The 19,725-nt window shown below is 37.3% G+C and overlaps 1 protein-coding gene across 5 annotated transcripts in view; it reads left to right on the top strand.

The window, feature by feature from the left end:
• Positions 1-19,384, top strand: part of LOC113391485 (AF4/FMR2 family member lilli) — a 217,213-nt gene extending 197,829 nt beyond the window's left edge. For 2 of the 5 annotated variants that reach the window (XM_026627455.2, XM_026627460.2), the window contains 12 exons: positions 10,781-10,823; positions 11,788-11,862; positions 13,180-13,420; positions 14,443-14,568; positions 14,878-15,120; positions 15,238-16,162; positions 16,435-16,583; positions 16,847-16,989; positions 17,247-17,501; positions 17,647-17,743; positions 17,919-18,261; positions 18,538-19,384. In XM_026627455.2, the coding sequence (XP_026483240.1) occupies positions 10,781-10,823; positions 11,788-11,862; positions 13,180-13,420; positions 14,443-14,568; positions 14,878-15,120; positions 15,238-16,162; positions 16,435-16,583; positions 16,847-16,989; positions 17,247-17,501; positions 17,647-17,743; positions 17,919-18,261; positions 18,538-18,656 (2,759 nt within the window). In that variant the 3' untranslated portion in view covers positions 18,657-19,384. The remainder of the gene's footprint in view (positions 1-10,780; positions 10,824-11,787; positions 11,863-13,179; positions 13,421-14,442; positions 14,569-14,877; positions 15,121-15,237; positions 16,163-16,434; positions 16,584-16,846; positions 16,990-17,246; positions 17,502-17,646; positions 17,744-17,918; positions 18,262-18,537) is intronic. The other 3 variants (XM_026627457.2, XM_026627461.2, XM_026627459.2) reach the window with 3 other exon arrangements.
• Positions 19,385-19,725: the final 341 nt, after the last annotated feature.

Here is a 19,725-nt window from a genome sequence, read left to right as displayed (position 1 = left end):
CTCCACCTGTCCGTTTTTAATAGCTTTCGGAAGACGCAGTCGGCATTTGACTGGCGTGAGCGCATCTGTTCTTGCTTCGCGCCAAAAACTAAACCGTATTAGATAAACAAATCCTTATGAGTATTTAATTTTTTAGCAGTGAATTTGTTTGTTATTAACGAAGTTTTAGTGAACAAATTTAGTGAAATATAAACAATGTAACAATGTTGGGGATGCTCACTTCCGACTTCGGATACCAGAATCGTCTAACTTTACTGCAGCAGCTCATTGACTGTGGCGACGTGTTGCTCGGACGTGAATTTGTTTACGGTATGTCTTGTATTGGAAATATATTTATGATCGTAGCGTTACAGAATAATAATAAGAAGAGTACGTATATTGTATATCAAATAAAAGAAAATCGGTTTTTCAAGGTATGCAATCTTTAGACAATAAATGGACGTATTAAAATGCGGTCTTATTTCTAAAAAGCACTAAAAGGTGTCTCGTAAAAAATAGACTTTTTTTCACGAGACACCTAGTAGGTAAAGGAGGAATATTGCTGCATAAACAAATAAAATTACAATTCATATATGTAAACACACCTGAGGTATGTTATAAATGAAAATACAACACACGATTTGCAATGTCCAACATTTCACATCAAAATTAAAACCTCTTTTAAGGTCGACTTAATCCAAGGTTTAAAAGGGGCGATGGTAGTCATGTCCTGGACTGTTGGTGATGCGCCACGGAAAGTCTTTTAAAGATCTGATTGAGATTGCTCAAAGTCTCCTTGCGGACGCTTGTTGGGCTTAAGACGGGAGATAGGGTACCTAACAGCTGTTCCTCCCCTCACACGCGGGTGGAACCATGGACGGTTATAAGTAAATAAAAAATACACGCCTTCGACATTGCGTCACCACAACACCAGTTGTGTTGCGACGTCTGTATATGAATGTATTACATATTACTTAAACTAAAAATAAACAACCCGTACCTCTCCCCAACAGCAATCTAAACTTCCTCTTGTTTTGAGAAAGCTTTTGTAGCTTATCCCACCATTCTGTTCGACTGCTGGTTGGTGCTTACATGTGTAGCAGAATATCATCCTGATGATGATGATGATGTTTTCCTTGGCCGGTGACATCCGTATTAATTATATTTACATATTAAGACCATGTAAAGGTCATTTTATTCGTCCGAGTTAGAACCGACAATCTTCGGTTGATATTCACTTGTGCCAGCCACTAGGCCATCTCGGACGTTAAACGGTTAAGGTTCGTATGGAAAAAAAAATGATCACAGACACCTGTCAATACCTTACAATAGTATATATTAATCAATCACACTAGACCACTACGAACAAAGCACCAGCAGCGATAGCTGCGTGTGCGCAGATCGCCACACGAAGATCGTATCGTGTTTATTTATCGTCGCATTGTCTTACATCGTCATAAATCCTGCTAATTAGCATCGGAAATAACACAGGCGCCTCGTAACTCTCATCTCGCACTCCGGCGCATATCGCTAACACATTTGACACCCAGTATTTTACGTTTGATTGTTTTGTATCGTGATATGTTGCGTACGTGCTTAGGCTCAGGTTTTTCATTAAACGATTACTTCAAGTGGTTCATCAGGATAAACCGATTTGTGGTTTATGAGTAAGAATATATTTAAAACTGCTATTACACGCTACCAGTATAAATGTTTGTATTAACTATGCGTATATTTGTACATAGTATATCATATTAAATATGTTAGAAGAACCGTTTACAAATTGTGTGTATATGAATGCATGTTTATATATATGTATATTCAATTCATCGTACTTTGCGTTTATGAATTCAATTTATCACAGCGGTGCATTTGTTATTATAGTTTTTATATAAATAAATGTTACGATATTATTTTTCCTGTAAAACGATTAAAGATCAATCAGCATTTGCTGATATTTATGGTTTTATCGGTCCATTGTATTCAAACGATAAAACACAACACGGTCCGGTCCACACGTGTTGCGTAAACTACAAACGTACGGACATGATGTGTCGAGTATTTATCTAAAGATTTTCACTAAAACAATTAACTATGTACTTAATTTACTAATAATATTTTATCAGATAATTACACGTTGTTATTTAACTGGTTACAGACATTGTGATGTTATATTCTCAATCCTCGTGGCTTGCTTATAAGATCCCTTATAAGGCAATGAGGTCCTAGGTTAAGTCTTGAGTCGGGCTTACAACTCTCAGTAGTTCTACGCAGTGAGCGTTAGCTTAAACTCTCCGTTCGTGGCCGATTAGCCGTCCCGTCGGAATATGATTGTGTGAGAGAATAGAGAACGCACTTGCGTTTGCGCAACACTTGTGAACTATTGAGAATGGTCCCCGTGAACAAAATCGTCTAGAAAGACTTCATCGTCATTATTCTATGGCGATTAATAATTGTTTAAGCTCTAAATGTTTTTATTTTTCTGTTATTCGATTACTCGTAAATTTTGTGATTTTTTTATTATATTTATTCTATAAATAGAACAGATAAATAGATAGATACAATTATTTATTTACCAGCGTCAGACACTCGGGTGCACGGCCTAATTAACACCTTAGGCATAATGCCATGGGTTTAAGCAATTACTTGTAGATAGCTCGTAGCTTTGGAAACGAAATTGATTGGAATGCCAAGTACTAACGTTTAGCAATAAATCTACCGATAATGATAATATCACAAATGTAAATGTGATCGTATGTTATTTAATTTTTATTTACGTTGCAAACTTAGTGACTGAAATGTCTTACACCGGCTCAATTACCGTTCTAGTCGATACACAACAATACTACGTATACGAACGTACTGGTTGGCTAAGGTATATCGTATGATGGTGGTTGGTACGGATGGTGGTACGAGACAGGCTTACACAAAACCTCACCACCGATCAGATTATTATCTACATATTTCGCCCAGTGGAATCGTTTTCATTACTTGCTCGCGTATTTCTTTATTCGTTACATCATTCGTCTATATTTTTTACCTAATTGTAATACGAGCAATGAAACTTTCGAATAAAACAAAGTCGATTTTTGAATAGCTCTTCCGTTGACGTATACGTTATTGTTTTTTTGTTGTCCCGTCCAATTATATCACAATGACAGCTGCGAAATTGTGTGACAAGAAATATACACTGACCCGAAACGACATAATGTTATGTTTTTTCTCTTCATCTCAACATAATGAAATCTATTGTTGTTTACAATTAAGGAAATTGTTTAAATTTTACAAAAGTTGTTCTCCCTCTCAATTGTTTTATTTAAACAAAGAAAACGTAATAAAACCCCCGCCGGCGAAGTCTTTTTTTAAACCCTTTGCGTAATATTGACGGATCTTACGAAACTGTTAAATGTTTCTAAACGTTTCGTCGGGTTGTAAATAATGGAAACTTTGGAACAACTTGACTGATGATATGAAATGACTTGATGAAATTTTTGTACACTAAAAATTTTTTATAATCCAGCTATTTTTGTTTTTAACATGGTCGGTACAATGGTAGGATAAAAAAATAAATGATAGGTTTTACAGGGTCGTCAAAATTGGGAGGATGAGAAAAATACTTCGAATTATCAAAAATGCTATTCATATCTCTTTCAAAATTCGAAAATTAAAAAAATAATCCTTTTTTTCAAAATCGGTTTCGAAACTCCCTCTTTAACCAAATTTTTTACTGTGCCCAGAGGCGGCCTAAATATTGAATCAGGGACTGAATAGAATATAATAATAAATACTGTATTCCATTTACAAATTCCAAATAAATGGTCGTAGGTATATTATGGGGTTGCACTGTAAACTATTTGGAAATTGACTTTCGCCTGTATAAAGTCAAACCTTGGGAATTGCTGGTGGTTCACAACGTACGGGTTGAAACACGAACAAAGCTCGACTGATAGACTCGCCTAACAAAATTTCCCAGCGGCTCTTTTGACAAGTACGATTTGAAATGGCTCTGGTCTATTCCGCCATGAGAAATCGGCGTATTCTATTTATTTTAAGTAATGTCGTTAAAATCCCGTTTCATTTCTTTCACAAGACATTTATTACGCTTAACTGATAATGGTATAAAATAAAACTGAAATGTAATGTTTAAAAAATCTCTCCCAGATAGCTTGTCTATAGCCTTTTGAGTTCAGCTTTTAATTGAGTTTCCATTTAACACGGTGATTGACCTTATCGAGTCATCACCTTGGGTAAAGACCCCCAAATAAGGCATCGAATGTATTCATGGCGTTTCAACACTTCGATCATAAGTAATAAGACTCAGTTTTGAATAGACGTTTCGTTTTATGTTCCATTATTCATAGATTATATTGTTTTGATTTTTTTTTTATTGACGAGTCATTGTTGCTAATATTGTATTAAATGTTTACAAAAACATAACGAGAACAGTAATTGATCTTTATATATATATAAATCTTCTACGTTTTTATGTAAATGAGCTTTTCCTAAACGGTTGGACCGATTTTGATGAATATTTTTGTGAGATTTTGATTGTGTAAGAATAAAACTCTACGCTAATGGACAAGGTTGGAGCGGGCAGCTCATATCAGTAGTTTTATATGATTTATGTATAATCAGAATTATAACAATTTAAATTGCAAAATAAAAAAAAAATTGTCGTATAATAAATACATCTTATCGAGTAAAATATAGCATTGGATCAAACCCTTGTCTTAACTGTACGAAAACGCAGCTGATAGAGCTATTATAAATAATAAACTAAATATTTTGCTTTAAACTATTACTTATCGGAATTATTCCTGTAGATATAGTTTTCTTTCTAATTGATTTATAAACTTTTATTATTTTCCATGTAAATAAATCAATTAATTATCTTTACATACGTCGTACGAGTCTATACGTATAATGAGCTTCATTGAAAAGAGCTAAGTGTATAAAAAATATACAAGTCATAGCAGTGTTTTGATTTAATACTGTGTTGCTGTAATTGGATTAACATTAAATAGTTTTAAAGTTCATTTTTGCCTAGCACAGCAGTACAATAGTTAATAAAAAGGATAAAAATCTCCTTATGTACAATGTATATTGCACATATAACGTTTTATTTTTACAATAGATAGACAAGTCACATTATCGAGTAAAAAATTAATTAGAAATTATTATTAAATTAAAATGAATTAGTAGTCGTTTATTTTCATGCAGGATTTTTGAATGGTAATAATTAATTTATGTCTCTGTTAATCTATACGAATAAAAGAGCAGACGATTTTTTGTTTTTGGGAATCCATTACTGAAAAAAGTTACTAAGCTAATATACATAAAACTTAAACCGCACGTTGGGTAAAGTTTTCTTATATTATACAAGCGTGAATTTCTGTATCCATATATCGGGATTATTGGTTAGAATTATTTTTATAACTGATATATTAAAGGTAGCTCATAAAAGTTATATTAGTCTATCATTTATCGTATTTAAAAAAATATTAGGAATCATTAATCACTTAACGATGAGGTGTTTTTTTTAATTTTTTTATTATACAAGCTTCTATTTAACATCACCTTCAATAAGTTTGTGTCAGTTAATACTTGTAAATGAATTTAAGAAAATACTCTTTAGGTTTTTTTTTTTTCAAATAGTTCTACACAAGCGATTTTAACTTGTTGCTGGCGACAAAACTTTTTTTTTTAACTCGATTAGGTGTATAATATATTTCCTAGCTATTGGCGTTATAACGTAATTAAATTCATAACTATCGAGTTTCTTGCAAACTGACGGATGACATACAGTGAATGACGTTGATTCTATTGAAATGTATATGAACATAGGTATATATTCTTATAATGTATTCATATGGTTTGTACTGTTTACGAAATTGATAAATATATTATTTGTGTTTTTGGTTACACTATTTATATATGAATTTAAGCGAGCGATGAATTAGTAAATATATAAAAACTAAACATTCGGAGCTGCGTCGTGTTTAACTATAAAAAATGACGTACATAGGTACTTCCATACAGACTTGGAGGGATGCGAGTTTATTAGGGTATTAACCCTCTTAGGTTATTATTTTTACGCTGTGTTTATTTATAAACAGAAACTTAATGCCTATTTTTCATATTGCTGACTTTAATATAGATGAACTTCCTTATATTTTTTCTTTTCTGATTAAATCCGTTCAGATATAGTATTTCCAAAAACCCTTAAAAAGTGATGATGTACAAGGACCAACCAGTAGTTATATTAAGAAAATATTTTGTTCACTCTTAATATAATATAGAATATAGACTGTAATGTAAATAAAAGCGAAGTGACCGCGTTGATAGTCTGCGCGCCGTCATGTCGAGCGTGAAGCGGTTTTTGCGCTAATGCGATGGTATGATATGTTTTCATTGTTTGTGTAATTACATGCCGCTAACATTTCCTTATACCGCCACGTCTTTGAAGGGCCGGTAATTGTATAAAATTGTATTGTGCGTCGCGAAAGTTGTACACGTATTGTTAATTTTATACATGATATACGATGCGTTGAACGTTGCTTGTTATTTTTTTTTTATATACTTCTGTATTTTGCACATAATGTTGTTAGTAATTTAGTTATTTATTATATGAAGATAAGGTAGTCTGATAATAAAACAGTTTTTGCTTTGGACGCTTGTATAGACGATATAAACTCCTCGTACCAAGTTTTTATATACCTACATATCCGTACTAATATTATTAATGCGAAGGTAACTCTGTCTGTTACCTCTTCACGCTTACACGCTTGAATTGATTTAGATGAAATTTGGTATGGAGATAGTCAAGTCCGGGGGAAGGATATAGTAGGTTAGTTTGTATCACAAAAACCATCCCCTACGGATGTGAAGAGCGGGTGAAAGTTTGTATGGGGAATCATATCAATACATATATGTTTGTGACGCTGAGTGAAGGTGTGCCGAGTTTTATAAATTTCGCGCGGGGAAGACACCGGGTTCGACGAGCATGTTATAATGTTATCTTAATATTATATGGTTTACAATTGATCATATCACACTTATTAGCTAAAATTGAGTGCGTAGCTTGTTGCAAGAGCGGCGTTTAGCAGTGCTTCAATTTACTGCAATAATATAAGGATTTACATATACATGAGTGCGTTTCGATCTCGACTGACTAGTGGAGTAACATTTGATGGGTCGTTATGGGTTGCTCACGAGCGGTTTGGCTCGCTGTATAATACGGACGCTCACATTGTAACACCCGTAATACAACCTGAGTTCAGTTCAAATGATACAAGACAACTTCGAGCAGTTATAATATCTATCAGATTCTGTTCTGTCTATAACGACTATGTACGTGTGACCTCAAGCAACAATGTTCAAAGTTGTTGAGTTTTATGAGTCAGGGTGATAATTACCGGATAATAAATACAAATCCCACGGTTGTATATTTAGAAAATAAATTATTATTTAGTTTGCGGCTTTAATCGCGTTTACGGGTTACATGTATGCTATATGTCTTCCTCGGAGTTCAAGTTGCCTCCATACCAATTTTCATCAAATTCGGTTCAGTGGTTTGCACTGAAACAGCAACAGATAGACAGAGTTACTTTTCCATTTATAATATTAGCAACGATATTCGCTTTTAGGGACAACTTACTCTGCTATCAAAGTATCTTCTGATCGTCATATTACTTAGTAAAAAAAACTCGGATTGACATCTCATTATAAATGTCTATCTATCCAACTCACTAATTTTTATTTAATCAAAATATTAAGATATAAAGTGTCCTCAGCTGATAATTATTCCTGATATATATGTTAGGACAAACAAATATAACACTGTCGGACTAGAAGTTATTGATAATATTGTCAAATGCAGTATGGGATATACTCGAATGCCTCATGGATGAGATTACGGTTTCGATACACGGGTCGTGTAATTGAAATCAAGAAGTTAGCGGGGGTAGGGGAGAACGCACAATGTGCGCGCAAACAGGAGTTACACGGAAATATTTGAAAACAAAACTTATTGTGTTTACGAATTGCGGCTGTGTAAAAACGTGTAATTAACCACTTGTACAAACTGCATCAGTAGTTTGTTGACTGTATGTTATTAAATAAATAATTGAACAAATTTCCATCGCAATGTTTCTGTCCTTGTCGCTTTAAATAACAACTCGTAAAATCCGCGCGTGTTTCACGAGCATCGCCCATTTATACGAAGTTCATACATACTATGGACATTTACATTCTCGCAACGGTACAGCGAGACATCTTAATACATCAATCTGTTTATTCCTAGAAAAAAATACGCTCACATTCCTATGTTGATAACTCGTTTCGTAATATTTTCCTTTGCAAATATGTCACGTTGTTTCTATTATAATTCACGTTATGAATTAAATTATAGAGTTGGATTTTTTATTCGAATTTATAACAAGTTTCATGTATAGAGTTATGTTGAACTGATGATATTTTTTTTTTATTAAATTCGCTTAGGTATATCTTAAACCACTAAACTGGTAGAAAATCTTTACGCAATTGATAGTTCAAATCGTAAGGAAGATTATAGGCTTTTAACATCACGCTACGATCCACTTAGCAGGAACTTTTAACGCGGGTAAAATCGCGTAAATCAGCTTGGCTTATATTAAAACTACTCGTAAGTTCTAACTGAAGTATATTCTCTGTAAACACAATTCTATGTTGACGATTACGAACATTGAAAACAATATTTTAATATTGTGCCTCTGTAAGTATACAAGGATCAAGCGTATTTATATTGAATTTAAAAATAAAGGACCTAAGTCTGCACTGCTGAGATTAATCTTGATACAATATTTCTGTCTATAAAACATCTATTTGGACTTTAAAAATACTATTTTGCAAACATTTATAACAACGTTCAAAGCAACTATATTTTTGCAATTAATTACTTATTAATTAGAAACATATAATTAAATAAGTTTAATTTTGAAAACGAATTATAGAAGTTCCAAGCGCAATGCTTGACACCGACCTAGGGTCGGAGACCTACTGTAGGGCGGCTAGGTCGTTGATACCTACGCTTCTCTAAGTCTCGATAATAGAATTTGTCCAAATAAAGGTATTCAAACTGTAGGCATATTGATATTTTGATTACTTTCTTATTGATGGATTTCTTTGAGGTTACAAAGGTTCAATAACTTGGGTTGAACGTACAGTTAAATTGGAATAGCACCTTGTCACACCAAAAGGTTGCGGCCTCTCTAGCCTCCTCTCTAGTCTGTATCGATATTTAAACTTAAAAATGGTTCACCTTTGCATCGTGTATATGGAGGTTAAAATTATTGCAAATAGTCACCCCTATCACCTCCTAACGGTAATACGTCGAATTACCAATAACTCTGTATATTATACGATATTAAAATATATATATTCTTTACATGTGTGTTTTTACGTGACATATAAATACAAAAAAAAATGTGACAATATTTACTTTTCTTATTGTACTAATGAGAAATAACATTTTGAAAGCGTCTATTCAATGATGTTAAGGAAAATTGAGATTAAGGGAGTGCCTTCTACTAAAATTTCGTAAAGCCTTCCATAGTGCGCCTCTGCGTTACCGAATATATGTCTTCCTAATGTTAAGACTCTATCTCTCGACAGCTTAAGCTCTATGATAATAGACCTTCAGTTAGAGCATTGAATTTTATATACATATAGGTACATACATAGATTAATTATAACTCCAAGTGCTAAGGTTTGTTGATAAAAAAATCTAGTAACTCGTATTAATAAATATTACTAGAACAAAAGTATGATTGAGTTAATTTGTCTACAATATCGAGACGTGCCACTGTAAAGTTCATAGCCCTATTGAAAGTTGCGGGGTATCGGCCGGGAACCGAACTCGGTGTGTGTTTACGTTTGCGCTCAGAACGCCTAAACAAACACTCGGTCCTTTCTCATACACGAGTGCTGAATTATACGATTCACTCTGTCGTTTATGACGCTAACAATTAGATTTATATTTGCCTGTGGCTTATGTTTAATGGCTTTTACGAACCTTTCTAGCCGTGGAAACGTTTAAGAGGTTGAGATTTTAAACTGAGATAAGACGTCAACTGAACCAAATGTGTTTGAATAATACACATATTCTCATACAATTGTTTCTAAGGGTTTTAGTATTAACTTTACACTCAACATTACCTACAATTTCTAGGCATATAATTAATTTAATTTTTTTATTTTTATTTTACTAGAACAAAAGCTGTACGCCGATATTTACTCTGAAATAATTTTATAAGCAGTACAGTTGACTTTTACACTGAGAGACAGTTCACGAGACACAATAGCTCAGCAATTCTTATGATGTCTATATGCGTATACGACCCGAGAAAGCGTTAAGCGCTAAGTAATAAAGCTTAGTAACACAAAAACACACGATAAACCAACACGAATACAACAAAATGACATTAACATATCCGTCAATCGACGTTCTTCTCATTTTAGATCCGTAACTAAAATTACATAAATATAAATTGTGTGTACTGTAATTGTACCATTTGTACCAGAAGTAAAACGTTATTTAATGTTATTTCGTTAGAAACGTTTTATTTTGAAACGTTAAGTTCGACTTTGCGATAAAGTAAACTACTATACTTACAGTTTTTTTTTTGCAATTAAATTTTTTTTTGTATTCAATATTTTGATAAAATATACCTACATATTACACTTATGATATATTATGTTATTTATTGGTATATTACATATATATAGTTACAGAGAAGTAATGTTCGTTTTTTCTTCTTTTCAGGCTTAGACAACCGGATATCAAACTCAAGAAGTTCTGTGTCACCGTAAGTAGAAATACTATATTTAAATTCGAATTTGTAAATTTTCACTCACATTAACATGGTGTGCTTAAACAGCTGGAACGGTACAAATGATTTATTAAGTAGTTTATATAATTTCTCAATGTTGGGCCAGACTTCCTCTAATCTTACGAAGCTTACTACATTACAACGCGGGCTGTTAAACACGCATGTAGTAGATTGCCTGGGTTTGAATCCTTTACGTATTCTAGCCTTTTACTTCGTGGGTTTTTTATTGTTGTGTTGATGGGTGAGTACCAACGGGCACAAGGGACATAACATAGTTCCCAAGGTTGGTGGCGCATTGGCGTAAGGGATGGTTACTATTTGTTAATATGGCTATTGGCATTGTCCGTCCGCCTACTAATATTATAAAACAACATTAATCAGCTTTTATTAGATGGTATTAACCGCATCCATAAATCGATCACGTAAAAGCTCTGTTATTTCTACGGTAAAGGAAAATTAAACCGCAAACAAAAGCATTCTTACGGAGTCAAGCAATCACCGGTAACTTTTTGGCAATATTTTTCCTGTATGGAAAAGATTTATTAAAATGTTACGGGTCAAACGGGCAATGTCACGCTGCGCCAACCCCAAAGAAATGGGGAAAAGAGGAGCGAGTGATCAAAGCGTTGAATAAACAACGCATTCCAACTATTATTACAATGAACTTTAAAATCTAATATTTCAATTTATTTATGAAGTGACACGGTACAATATTTAAAACATAAAAGTTTATTGGAGCAGCGTGATGGCCTGAGCTCTAAAATCTTTTTCTCAAAGGGAGAGGAGGTTTTGATTCAGAGTATGACATTTAGAGTTAATTTCTACTTTTTATAAATTCACAGGCGGGTCTTGCGACACCCACGGGTTATGGGATGGATCTTTACAATACTTTGCCGGACCGGAGTAATGTTTGAACACTATACGTCATTTTGTTTTACAGTAACGTGGTAAACAAAGACCTCGGGTTGTCGGAGAGCGACGACGAGGTCGCCGCCACCACCACCAGACTAGAACCGTGAGTAAAATTTATTTTATAATTTATATTAATACAACTTCTTCGGCTTTATAATAAGTTTATGTTAAGGTCGAGATTTTGACTTGAATTTTGTATCTAAAAAAGACTACACTACTTTATATATATATGTATTGGTTAAATAAAGAGTAAGTTGAAGGGCGTGTACGGTATATGATACCGGTGATGTACACAGATAAAGTTAAGAACGTTGTCAAATAGTGATATGACGTAGTCGATTACATAATATTATACAAAAAACGTATCGAATATTTCAACATAACTGATAAAAAAATTAAAATCCAATACTTTATTCTATTATTGAAGTTTTTATTTAAGTATATCTATTTCATACTACAAAAATCAAATCAGTTTTATTCTAAGCTGGCACTAGATTATCATAAAGTATATTTAATATTACAATATTGATATAAGTATATAATATACCGATATTATCATATGGAATAGTTATATCATGTGATAGGAAACTATATACCTACGGTTTTTCTCGCAACATTTACTATACCATAACAATAACATAGTTCTCTATAAAGATAGGGTCCATAAATGTTAAAACTTTTTTAATTCCGTAGTGTAATATTTAACCAGGGAAACGACCGAAGTTATAGTATACTAACGTCCAAAAAAAACTACGGAGCTCAAACAATTTGTCTCTCCTTTGTTTACGGTCTTGACTAACTCAATTGCAATCGCCACGCTCGAACTATTTCATGTTATATTGTAACCGATACCTTGTTTATATTGTTCAATGGTACGTGAGATGAAACGACAATGTTACAGAATAAGGTACAAAATTATATCTTCTATTCTATAATTTTACTAAACTCTCTTTACTCGGTGGTAGGGCTTCGGTAAGTACCATCTACTCATCACATTTTATATCGCCAAACAGCAGTACTTAATATTAATGTGTTCGGGTTAGAAGGATGAGTGAGTCGAAGAAGAGTGCAACTACAGGTACGAGGGACATAATATCTTAGTTCCCTAGGCTTATGGTGCAATGGCGTTGTAAAAAATGGTTAATATTTCTTATGGCGCCAATGTGTATCGGCACTGGTCACTTACCATCAGGTTTTAATATGTTGTTTCGTTGAATGGTTTATAATTTTTACAATAACTGTTATTATGGCCGTAAATTTGGGAATGCTCCTGCTGTGTATGCTGATGAAATTGATAGACATTTTACACCCTTAATCGAATGTTACGACACCCACGCTCTAATATTGGGTTGGATCAGGCTACTACTTCCTACCTATCACGGCTGATGTGTATGATAAAATTGTATTTTTTATTTTACAGTATCCTATCGCCGATTGGCTCGGGTGGTAGTCCGAGTTCAGGAAGCGAATCTTCCCCTTCCGACTCGGAATCCGAGTCCTCCTCCGCGGAGTCCAGTAGCGGTGCGGCACCTCCCCCCGCGCCTGCACCACCTCCCGCGCAGCGACCTTCGTGGAGTCTGTCGAACTTCGCTCCCCCGGCTGCACATCCGCCTGACCACGCGGACCTTAGCAATGTCCTGGCGGAAGCGAAGGGAAAGCCGGTGAGTTATTTGAAATGAAATACATCAACTTTTGATGCGGGTCAAATTCTACTTTGACTTTCGAATATTTCGCGACAACTTTCAAGGGGAAGGCCAACTACACATGACATATTTTAAGCGCACAAGTATGAGTGAAGAAACTCTTTGTTGGTGCTCTCTTTTTTCGTTATATACCCGGACCCCCGGAGTGGTGGTATCGAAAACAGATCCGTAAGACCTGAAGCCGTATAAGCTAGCCACTACCAATCAAACTTAAAACTTTGGCATGAACATAACATTGGTAATATAACTCCTTTGAATAATTCACAAATGGTATCTAAGTCTTGTATAAACAGAATGTAACGCAGCAAGTAATACAATATTAAATTTATTTGGTGTTGACATTTTTACACGAGGACGAATGAGATACATTAGTTTTTATCTACACATTGATAGCTCGACTAGAGTCCACTGCGAACCTTTCCCAGGTGTTGTATTACGAGAGATAAACACTTCTCCGTATATGGACACTGATTCAGCACTGCACGCTGCGTTTTAAATCGAGCGTTATTGTGATCTAGCTACAGAAGTAATAACATTACTGTTCCGTTCAAAACATTTTGTAGAAAAAAATCGTACCTAAATATCCAAAAATTGTTTGATTGAAGTTAACGAAATGGATGATAATCTCTTTCAATTACTCATTAAATTAATGCACAGCATCATAAATCGTCATGAAAGAAATATTCAGCAAAAATGGATCGATTTGGCCGTTTTGAAGTGTAATTTGAGAAGTGGTTTAATTAATTTTGAAAACAATTTAAATGATATCCCGCCCGATGATAAAGTTAAAGTATTAGATAATTATTATAAGCTGAAGGATATGCTGTGGAAGGCGGTTGGAGCCCTGCATGGGAATATATCGGAAATGTCGATCGGGGTATATCCAGCTATAAGACCATCTAATGAGATCTCAATGCTATTCCTAGTCGGAGTACAGATTACGAACCGTATCAATTGATATATTTAAATTGTTTTTACAGAGTCCAATCTCGGAGTTGTCAGACTCAGAGGCGTCTTCGCCATCACCTGGCACCAGGAGACGAAGGTCCCTGGCTAACCGTATTTCTACTGCGTCGAGTGACGACGAGGCTCCCAGACCGAATCCAGTAAGAATATTTTTAATATAATCTATGTTTTATTCATTAATTGTTTTCGTAAATTCTTTTCTATAAATTATACCAACATTTTTATGTCGTACAAGTATTTTTTGTTATTACATGTTTAATTAATCGAATCTTATTTCAAATTATATCTGTTTTAACGTAACTAACATACTAGACTGCATAAAACTAATATCTGGAGTTATAGATGATTTCTAATAGACTTGCTGTAATGCTTGATCTAAGATACAATTTACTTAAGGTTCTTTTTGATGAAGTTATATATTTAAGATATTTTTTTTATTATTTTTACAGGTTCGTACACAAACTTCCCCAAACATTTCCGCGGCAATCGCTAACGGGTCACAGAGCTCCGGCGTGAAGCGGGGTAGGCCTCCTAAACTCCGCAACTCGGAGGAGCGGCCCGCTAAAAAGAAGCGAGGCCGGCCCCCCAAAACGCGACCACCGTCCCCCGCGCCTGACAGTGAACCCGAACCCGAACCCCCACAACCACATCCACATCCTCTGCAAGATACCAAAACTCACATCTTCCGCAAGGTAAGAGTTTACTAATATCTTTAAGCATAGAAATTTAAATTAACGTTCTGCAAGCAATAGAAGATACATATGTATAATCCATAGAAATGTCTTAAGTAATAAAATATTTCTCTTCAGGTTTTTACTCCAAAAAAGGGAGACGAATGCGGGGGTAAAGGCGGCAAAGGGGGCAAAGGAAAAGGTGGAAAGGGTAAAGGTCAAGTGACAATTATCGAGTCCGGTGCCGACGATGATGACAGGAGGCACAGGGACCGCTCAGCTGAACGAAGAAATGAGGAGGCGATCGCCCGAGTGTCACCTCCGCAAGAACCAGAAACCTTAACTAGGAAACGAGAAGCAGAACGAGTGGCTCACGAGAGGATACAGGAAAGAGTCTCGATCGAAAGGCCCGACCATCGCCGCCCTGACGACAGAATATCAGACCGAACCACAGAACGAACGTCAAATGACCGGATACCTGACCGAACGGATCGGTTACCGGAGAGACGTTCAAGCGATAGGCTCCCCCCTGACCGACTATCCACGGATCGGTTACAAGAGAGACTATCTACCGACCGACTATCTGAACGATCAGATCGGTTGTCGGATCGTTCCTCTCTCTCGACTAGCGATAGATTATCTTCAGACAGGAAATCAAACGATCGACTATCAGGTGATAAAATGCTGATCGATCGAATACCTATAGAAAAAATGTCCATCGATCGGTTGTCCGGAGACAAGTTATCGATCGAGCGGATACCAAACGATAAAATGGATCGGTTGACAAATCAATTGTCGCACGATCGGTTATCGAATGAAAAGATTTCTCATGAGCGATTATCAAGTGACAAACTCTCGCATGAGCGGTTATCTAGTGACAAGCTCTCACACGAGCGTCTGTCGAGTGATAAATTATCACATGAGCGACTATCGAGCGACAAATTGACGATAGACCGCCTTTCTGGGGATAAATTACCGTTGGAGAGGGTGGAAAGAATTGCGCCGGACCGATACGTTCGAGCCGAAGCAGATGTTGGCTTTGTTCCGAATTCGTTAACGAACGGTAAGTGATTATATAATCTTGTCTTTATTACTTGTGTGTCCCAAATAGTATTGTATAAATAAGTTAGATAAAATTAGTAAGAAGTATTCCGTGATAAATCAGCTCTTTCGTCTTGATATTCCTGAACTAGTACAGATGAGAATTACTTGATAAAATTTACTGACTAGGTAAGGGCTGTAAATTTATGAATTAGTCCTGGGCGGAAAAGTTAGTGGGCTAGTTAGGAGTGTTATCTGCCGAGAAATAACGAATAATGAAAGGAATGTCGGCAGCAGGCGAGCGCGTGTCCCGCGGGCGCTCCATGTGCGTGGTGAGCATCCCGCTGAGCCGGCTGCGCGCCGAGATCGTGCGCGCGCTGCAGCGCCCGCCGCGCCGCGCCGCGCCGCCCGCGCCCACGCCGCCCACGCCGCCCGCCGACCACGTGAGTCGCGCTCCAACCGTCTATCTATACTCCTATATAAATGCGAAAATAATTGTTTCTATCTTGTCTGTTGCTTATTTTCTGGTATTGGTCTGGGAACTCGTGATTAACTTGCACGAGTCCCTTATATTTTTGGTCGACACGGTGTTTTTAATATTAGTCAAACTCTCCGAGGTGACATTCCAGCTGGATGGTCTCTCCGACGATTTCTGTGATAAATATATTATTGTAATGACCCTAAAAAAACGTTTGCTGAACTGCAGACGCTGGAAACGAGCGGCGGGAGTCTAGCGAGTCTCGGCGGCCTGGAGCGAGCGGAGCGCTGCGCGGGCCGGACTCCCATCTACTACTCGTACTTCGAGCGACTGCCGGCCGACGCGCTCTCCGACGAGGAGCGAGACCACAAGTGAGTCATACGCGAGCACCAACTCTTCGGAGAACTCGGTGATGAGTAACATTATTCGATCTTTCTTTTACCCGGTATTCTATTGAGTCACGAAACTCCCTGCTTCCTCGTCCCCGATGCGAGCAGCCACGTCGTGAAATACTCGATACTTAGTGTTTGCGTGGCCCGTTTGATATGAATTGGGTACACAGAAGAGCGAATGGTCACGTTCTGCGTAAGCGGGTGTCGGCAGTCGGCAGTAACGCGGGTGTGTGCAGGTACTACCTGGGCGAGGCCAAGCGCCTGCGCACGGCGGCGGAGAGCGAGCAGGAGCCGCTGGCGCGCGTGATGCTGTACCTGGAGTCCGTGCTGTGCTTCGTGCTCACGGGCCGCGTGCTGGAGCTGGAGCTCGACACCAAGCGCGCCTTCACCATCTACCGCGAGACCATCGAGTACATCAAGTCCATCCACTCCATGCCGCAGCGGTTCCGCGCCTCGCCGCACTCCACCTTCAGCAAGCTGGACATCCTCAGGTACGAGGCGCTGTGTTTATTTAACTAGTTGTCGAAACTGAAGTAGACGACGTTGCGTTATATTGGATCACCTCGGCTACCCCCAGAATTAACTACGCCTCCAAAATTAGTCAGGGCGCTTACTTAATACACTATTTAATTTCAGTCTCCGAGTTCAAGCGCTGCTGTACCTACGAATGTTCAAAATGTACAACCGGGAAGTGAGAGAGTACAACAAAATCGTTCAGGAATATCAACAGAAGGTTTGTTGCTAAAATAGTTTCATAATATAAAAAACCTTAAACAAATCGTAATTTTATAAGACATTTCGTGTTTTTTTTTTGTGTAATCTCATCTGCTTAAAATCCTATTATCTTCTAATCGGTGGTGGAACTAATCGGAAAATTTTACCACGACCTATGATCATAGCGTCAACAGTCCTTGTCGTTCCAGCCGGCTTGCGCAGAAGCGGTATCTGCGGCGTCGGCCATGTCGGCGTCGTCGGCGAGGTCGGCGTCCCCGATGTCGCCGTCGCCGTCCCCCGCCGGCTCCGTGGGTTCCGGCTCCGGTTCCGGCTCGTCCGGCTACTGTTCCCTGGCGCACGCCGTCCCCGCCGGCTCCGGCTCCGGTTCCGGCACCGGCTACTGCCCCATGGCGCACGCCGTCCCTGCGCATGCGCACCATGCGCTGCTGCAGCTCACCAAATACTACACCTTCCTGTACGTCGCGCACGACCTGTGGGAGCAAGCCGATAGCCTGTGCAGGCTCAGACCTAACCAAGGTATGCAACACTCCCATCATCTGGACATTCCGCAATCCTACCCTGTCTCCTAATAAAGACTTTACTCAGTAGATCACGCCTTTCTATACGAAATATAAATATGTACACACATATATGTAAAAATGAAGGTAAAACTCAAGGCGTGACCAAATAGAGAACCCAAAATAAAATCTGATATATGGTTGACTGATATACCCTGTCTCGGATAAGCTTGAAGTCGGATCACGGGTCCCCAGTCCCCCCTCCCGCTAACGTAACGTATTCTCGTGCTTGCAGACCTATTCATCGCGGTGGACCGCAAGTGCGGGCCGCTGACGCTGTTCTCCACGTTCCGGCACCTCGTGCAGTACGTGCGACACGCCATCTCGCTGCTCAAGAACGCGCCTCGCGAGTGACGCGCCGCCGCATAGCCGGCGCCGCGCCGGGACCGGGCCGGGTCCGCGCCGGCGCCGCGCCGGGACCGGGCCGGGCCCGCGCCTCGCCTGCCGTGACGCAGTCCGTACTGTAGACTTTGGAGTGATGCGCGGAATATCTTGTATGATTATTCATAGGCAAATTTGACAGCGAAGAGAAATGGGTTCACGATAATCTTTCAATTATCAACGCAGTACGGCACTTGAAATGTAATATCGTTTACACCGACCGCTCTGTTTTGTACTGATACTCAGATAATTCGACATTTGTAGCAGAATTGACTCAAATCGGTAACAAGACCACCACGGAGTAAGTGAGATTCAAACATACCACAGGAAATATTTTACAACCGTCATTCAGGATTTGATTGATATATACCTAAAACGATGTAACGGACTAATTTAGTATAAGAAGCTTTTTGGGAAAACTAAAGATTTTTTTCTTTTATTGATTTTAATTGGTAACGTTTAAATGTAATCGTTTATATGTTATATGTATTTGATTACCGAAATCGGTTTTAATGAGTATTTTAACTGTTAGATTACAGCAACAGGTATAACATTAAAAGGCCTATACTTAACCATTACATTAAAACCTTCAAGCTCTCACCCCTCTCTGCCGTGGAATATATAAATTACGAACGAAATTAATGGTCATTTTCAAACATAAATACTCTGTTTATTTTTTATTTTTTTAACCATACAGACAGTGACAAAACGTAGATTGAATTTGGATAATTTGTAAGCCATATAATAATAAAAATTCAAAAAATAAAAGTAAATTTTCGAAATAGAATTATTCCAATAATATTGATTTTTCAAATTTGTAGGTTTTCTTTTTACGGCTAAATTATCATCATGGTTCATAACCAACAAACAATAATAACAGTTTAAATTTAAAATTATCTAATAACAGTTCAGAAAAAGCATAACTTCATATACAGTATTCAATTATTTTTCGAAAATTCTAAGATGTTATAATTAACATTAAATTTTACAAAGATTTTGTCTTTAGAAAAGCATAATCAACAATAATTACGCATTTAATACT

The sequence above is a fragment of the Vanessa tameamea genome, chromosome 22 (assembly GCF_037043105.1).
Source record: "Vanessa tameamea isolate UH-Manoa-2023 chromosome 22, ilVanTame1 primary haplotype, whole genome shotgun sequence".
NCBI lineage: Eukaryota > Metazoa > Arthropoda > Insecta > Lepidoptera > Nymphalidae > Vanessa > Vanessa tameamea.
Note: the sequence above shows the minus strand (reverse complement) of the source record. Positions and strands in the feature narration are given on the sequence as shown.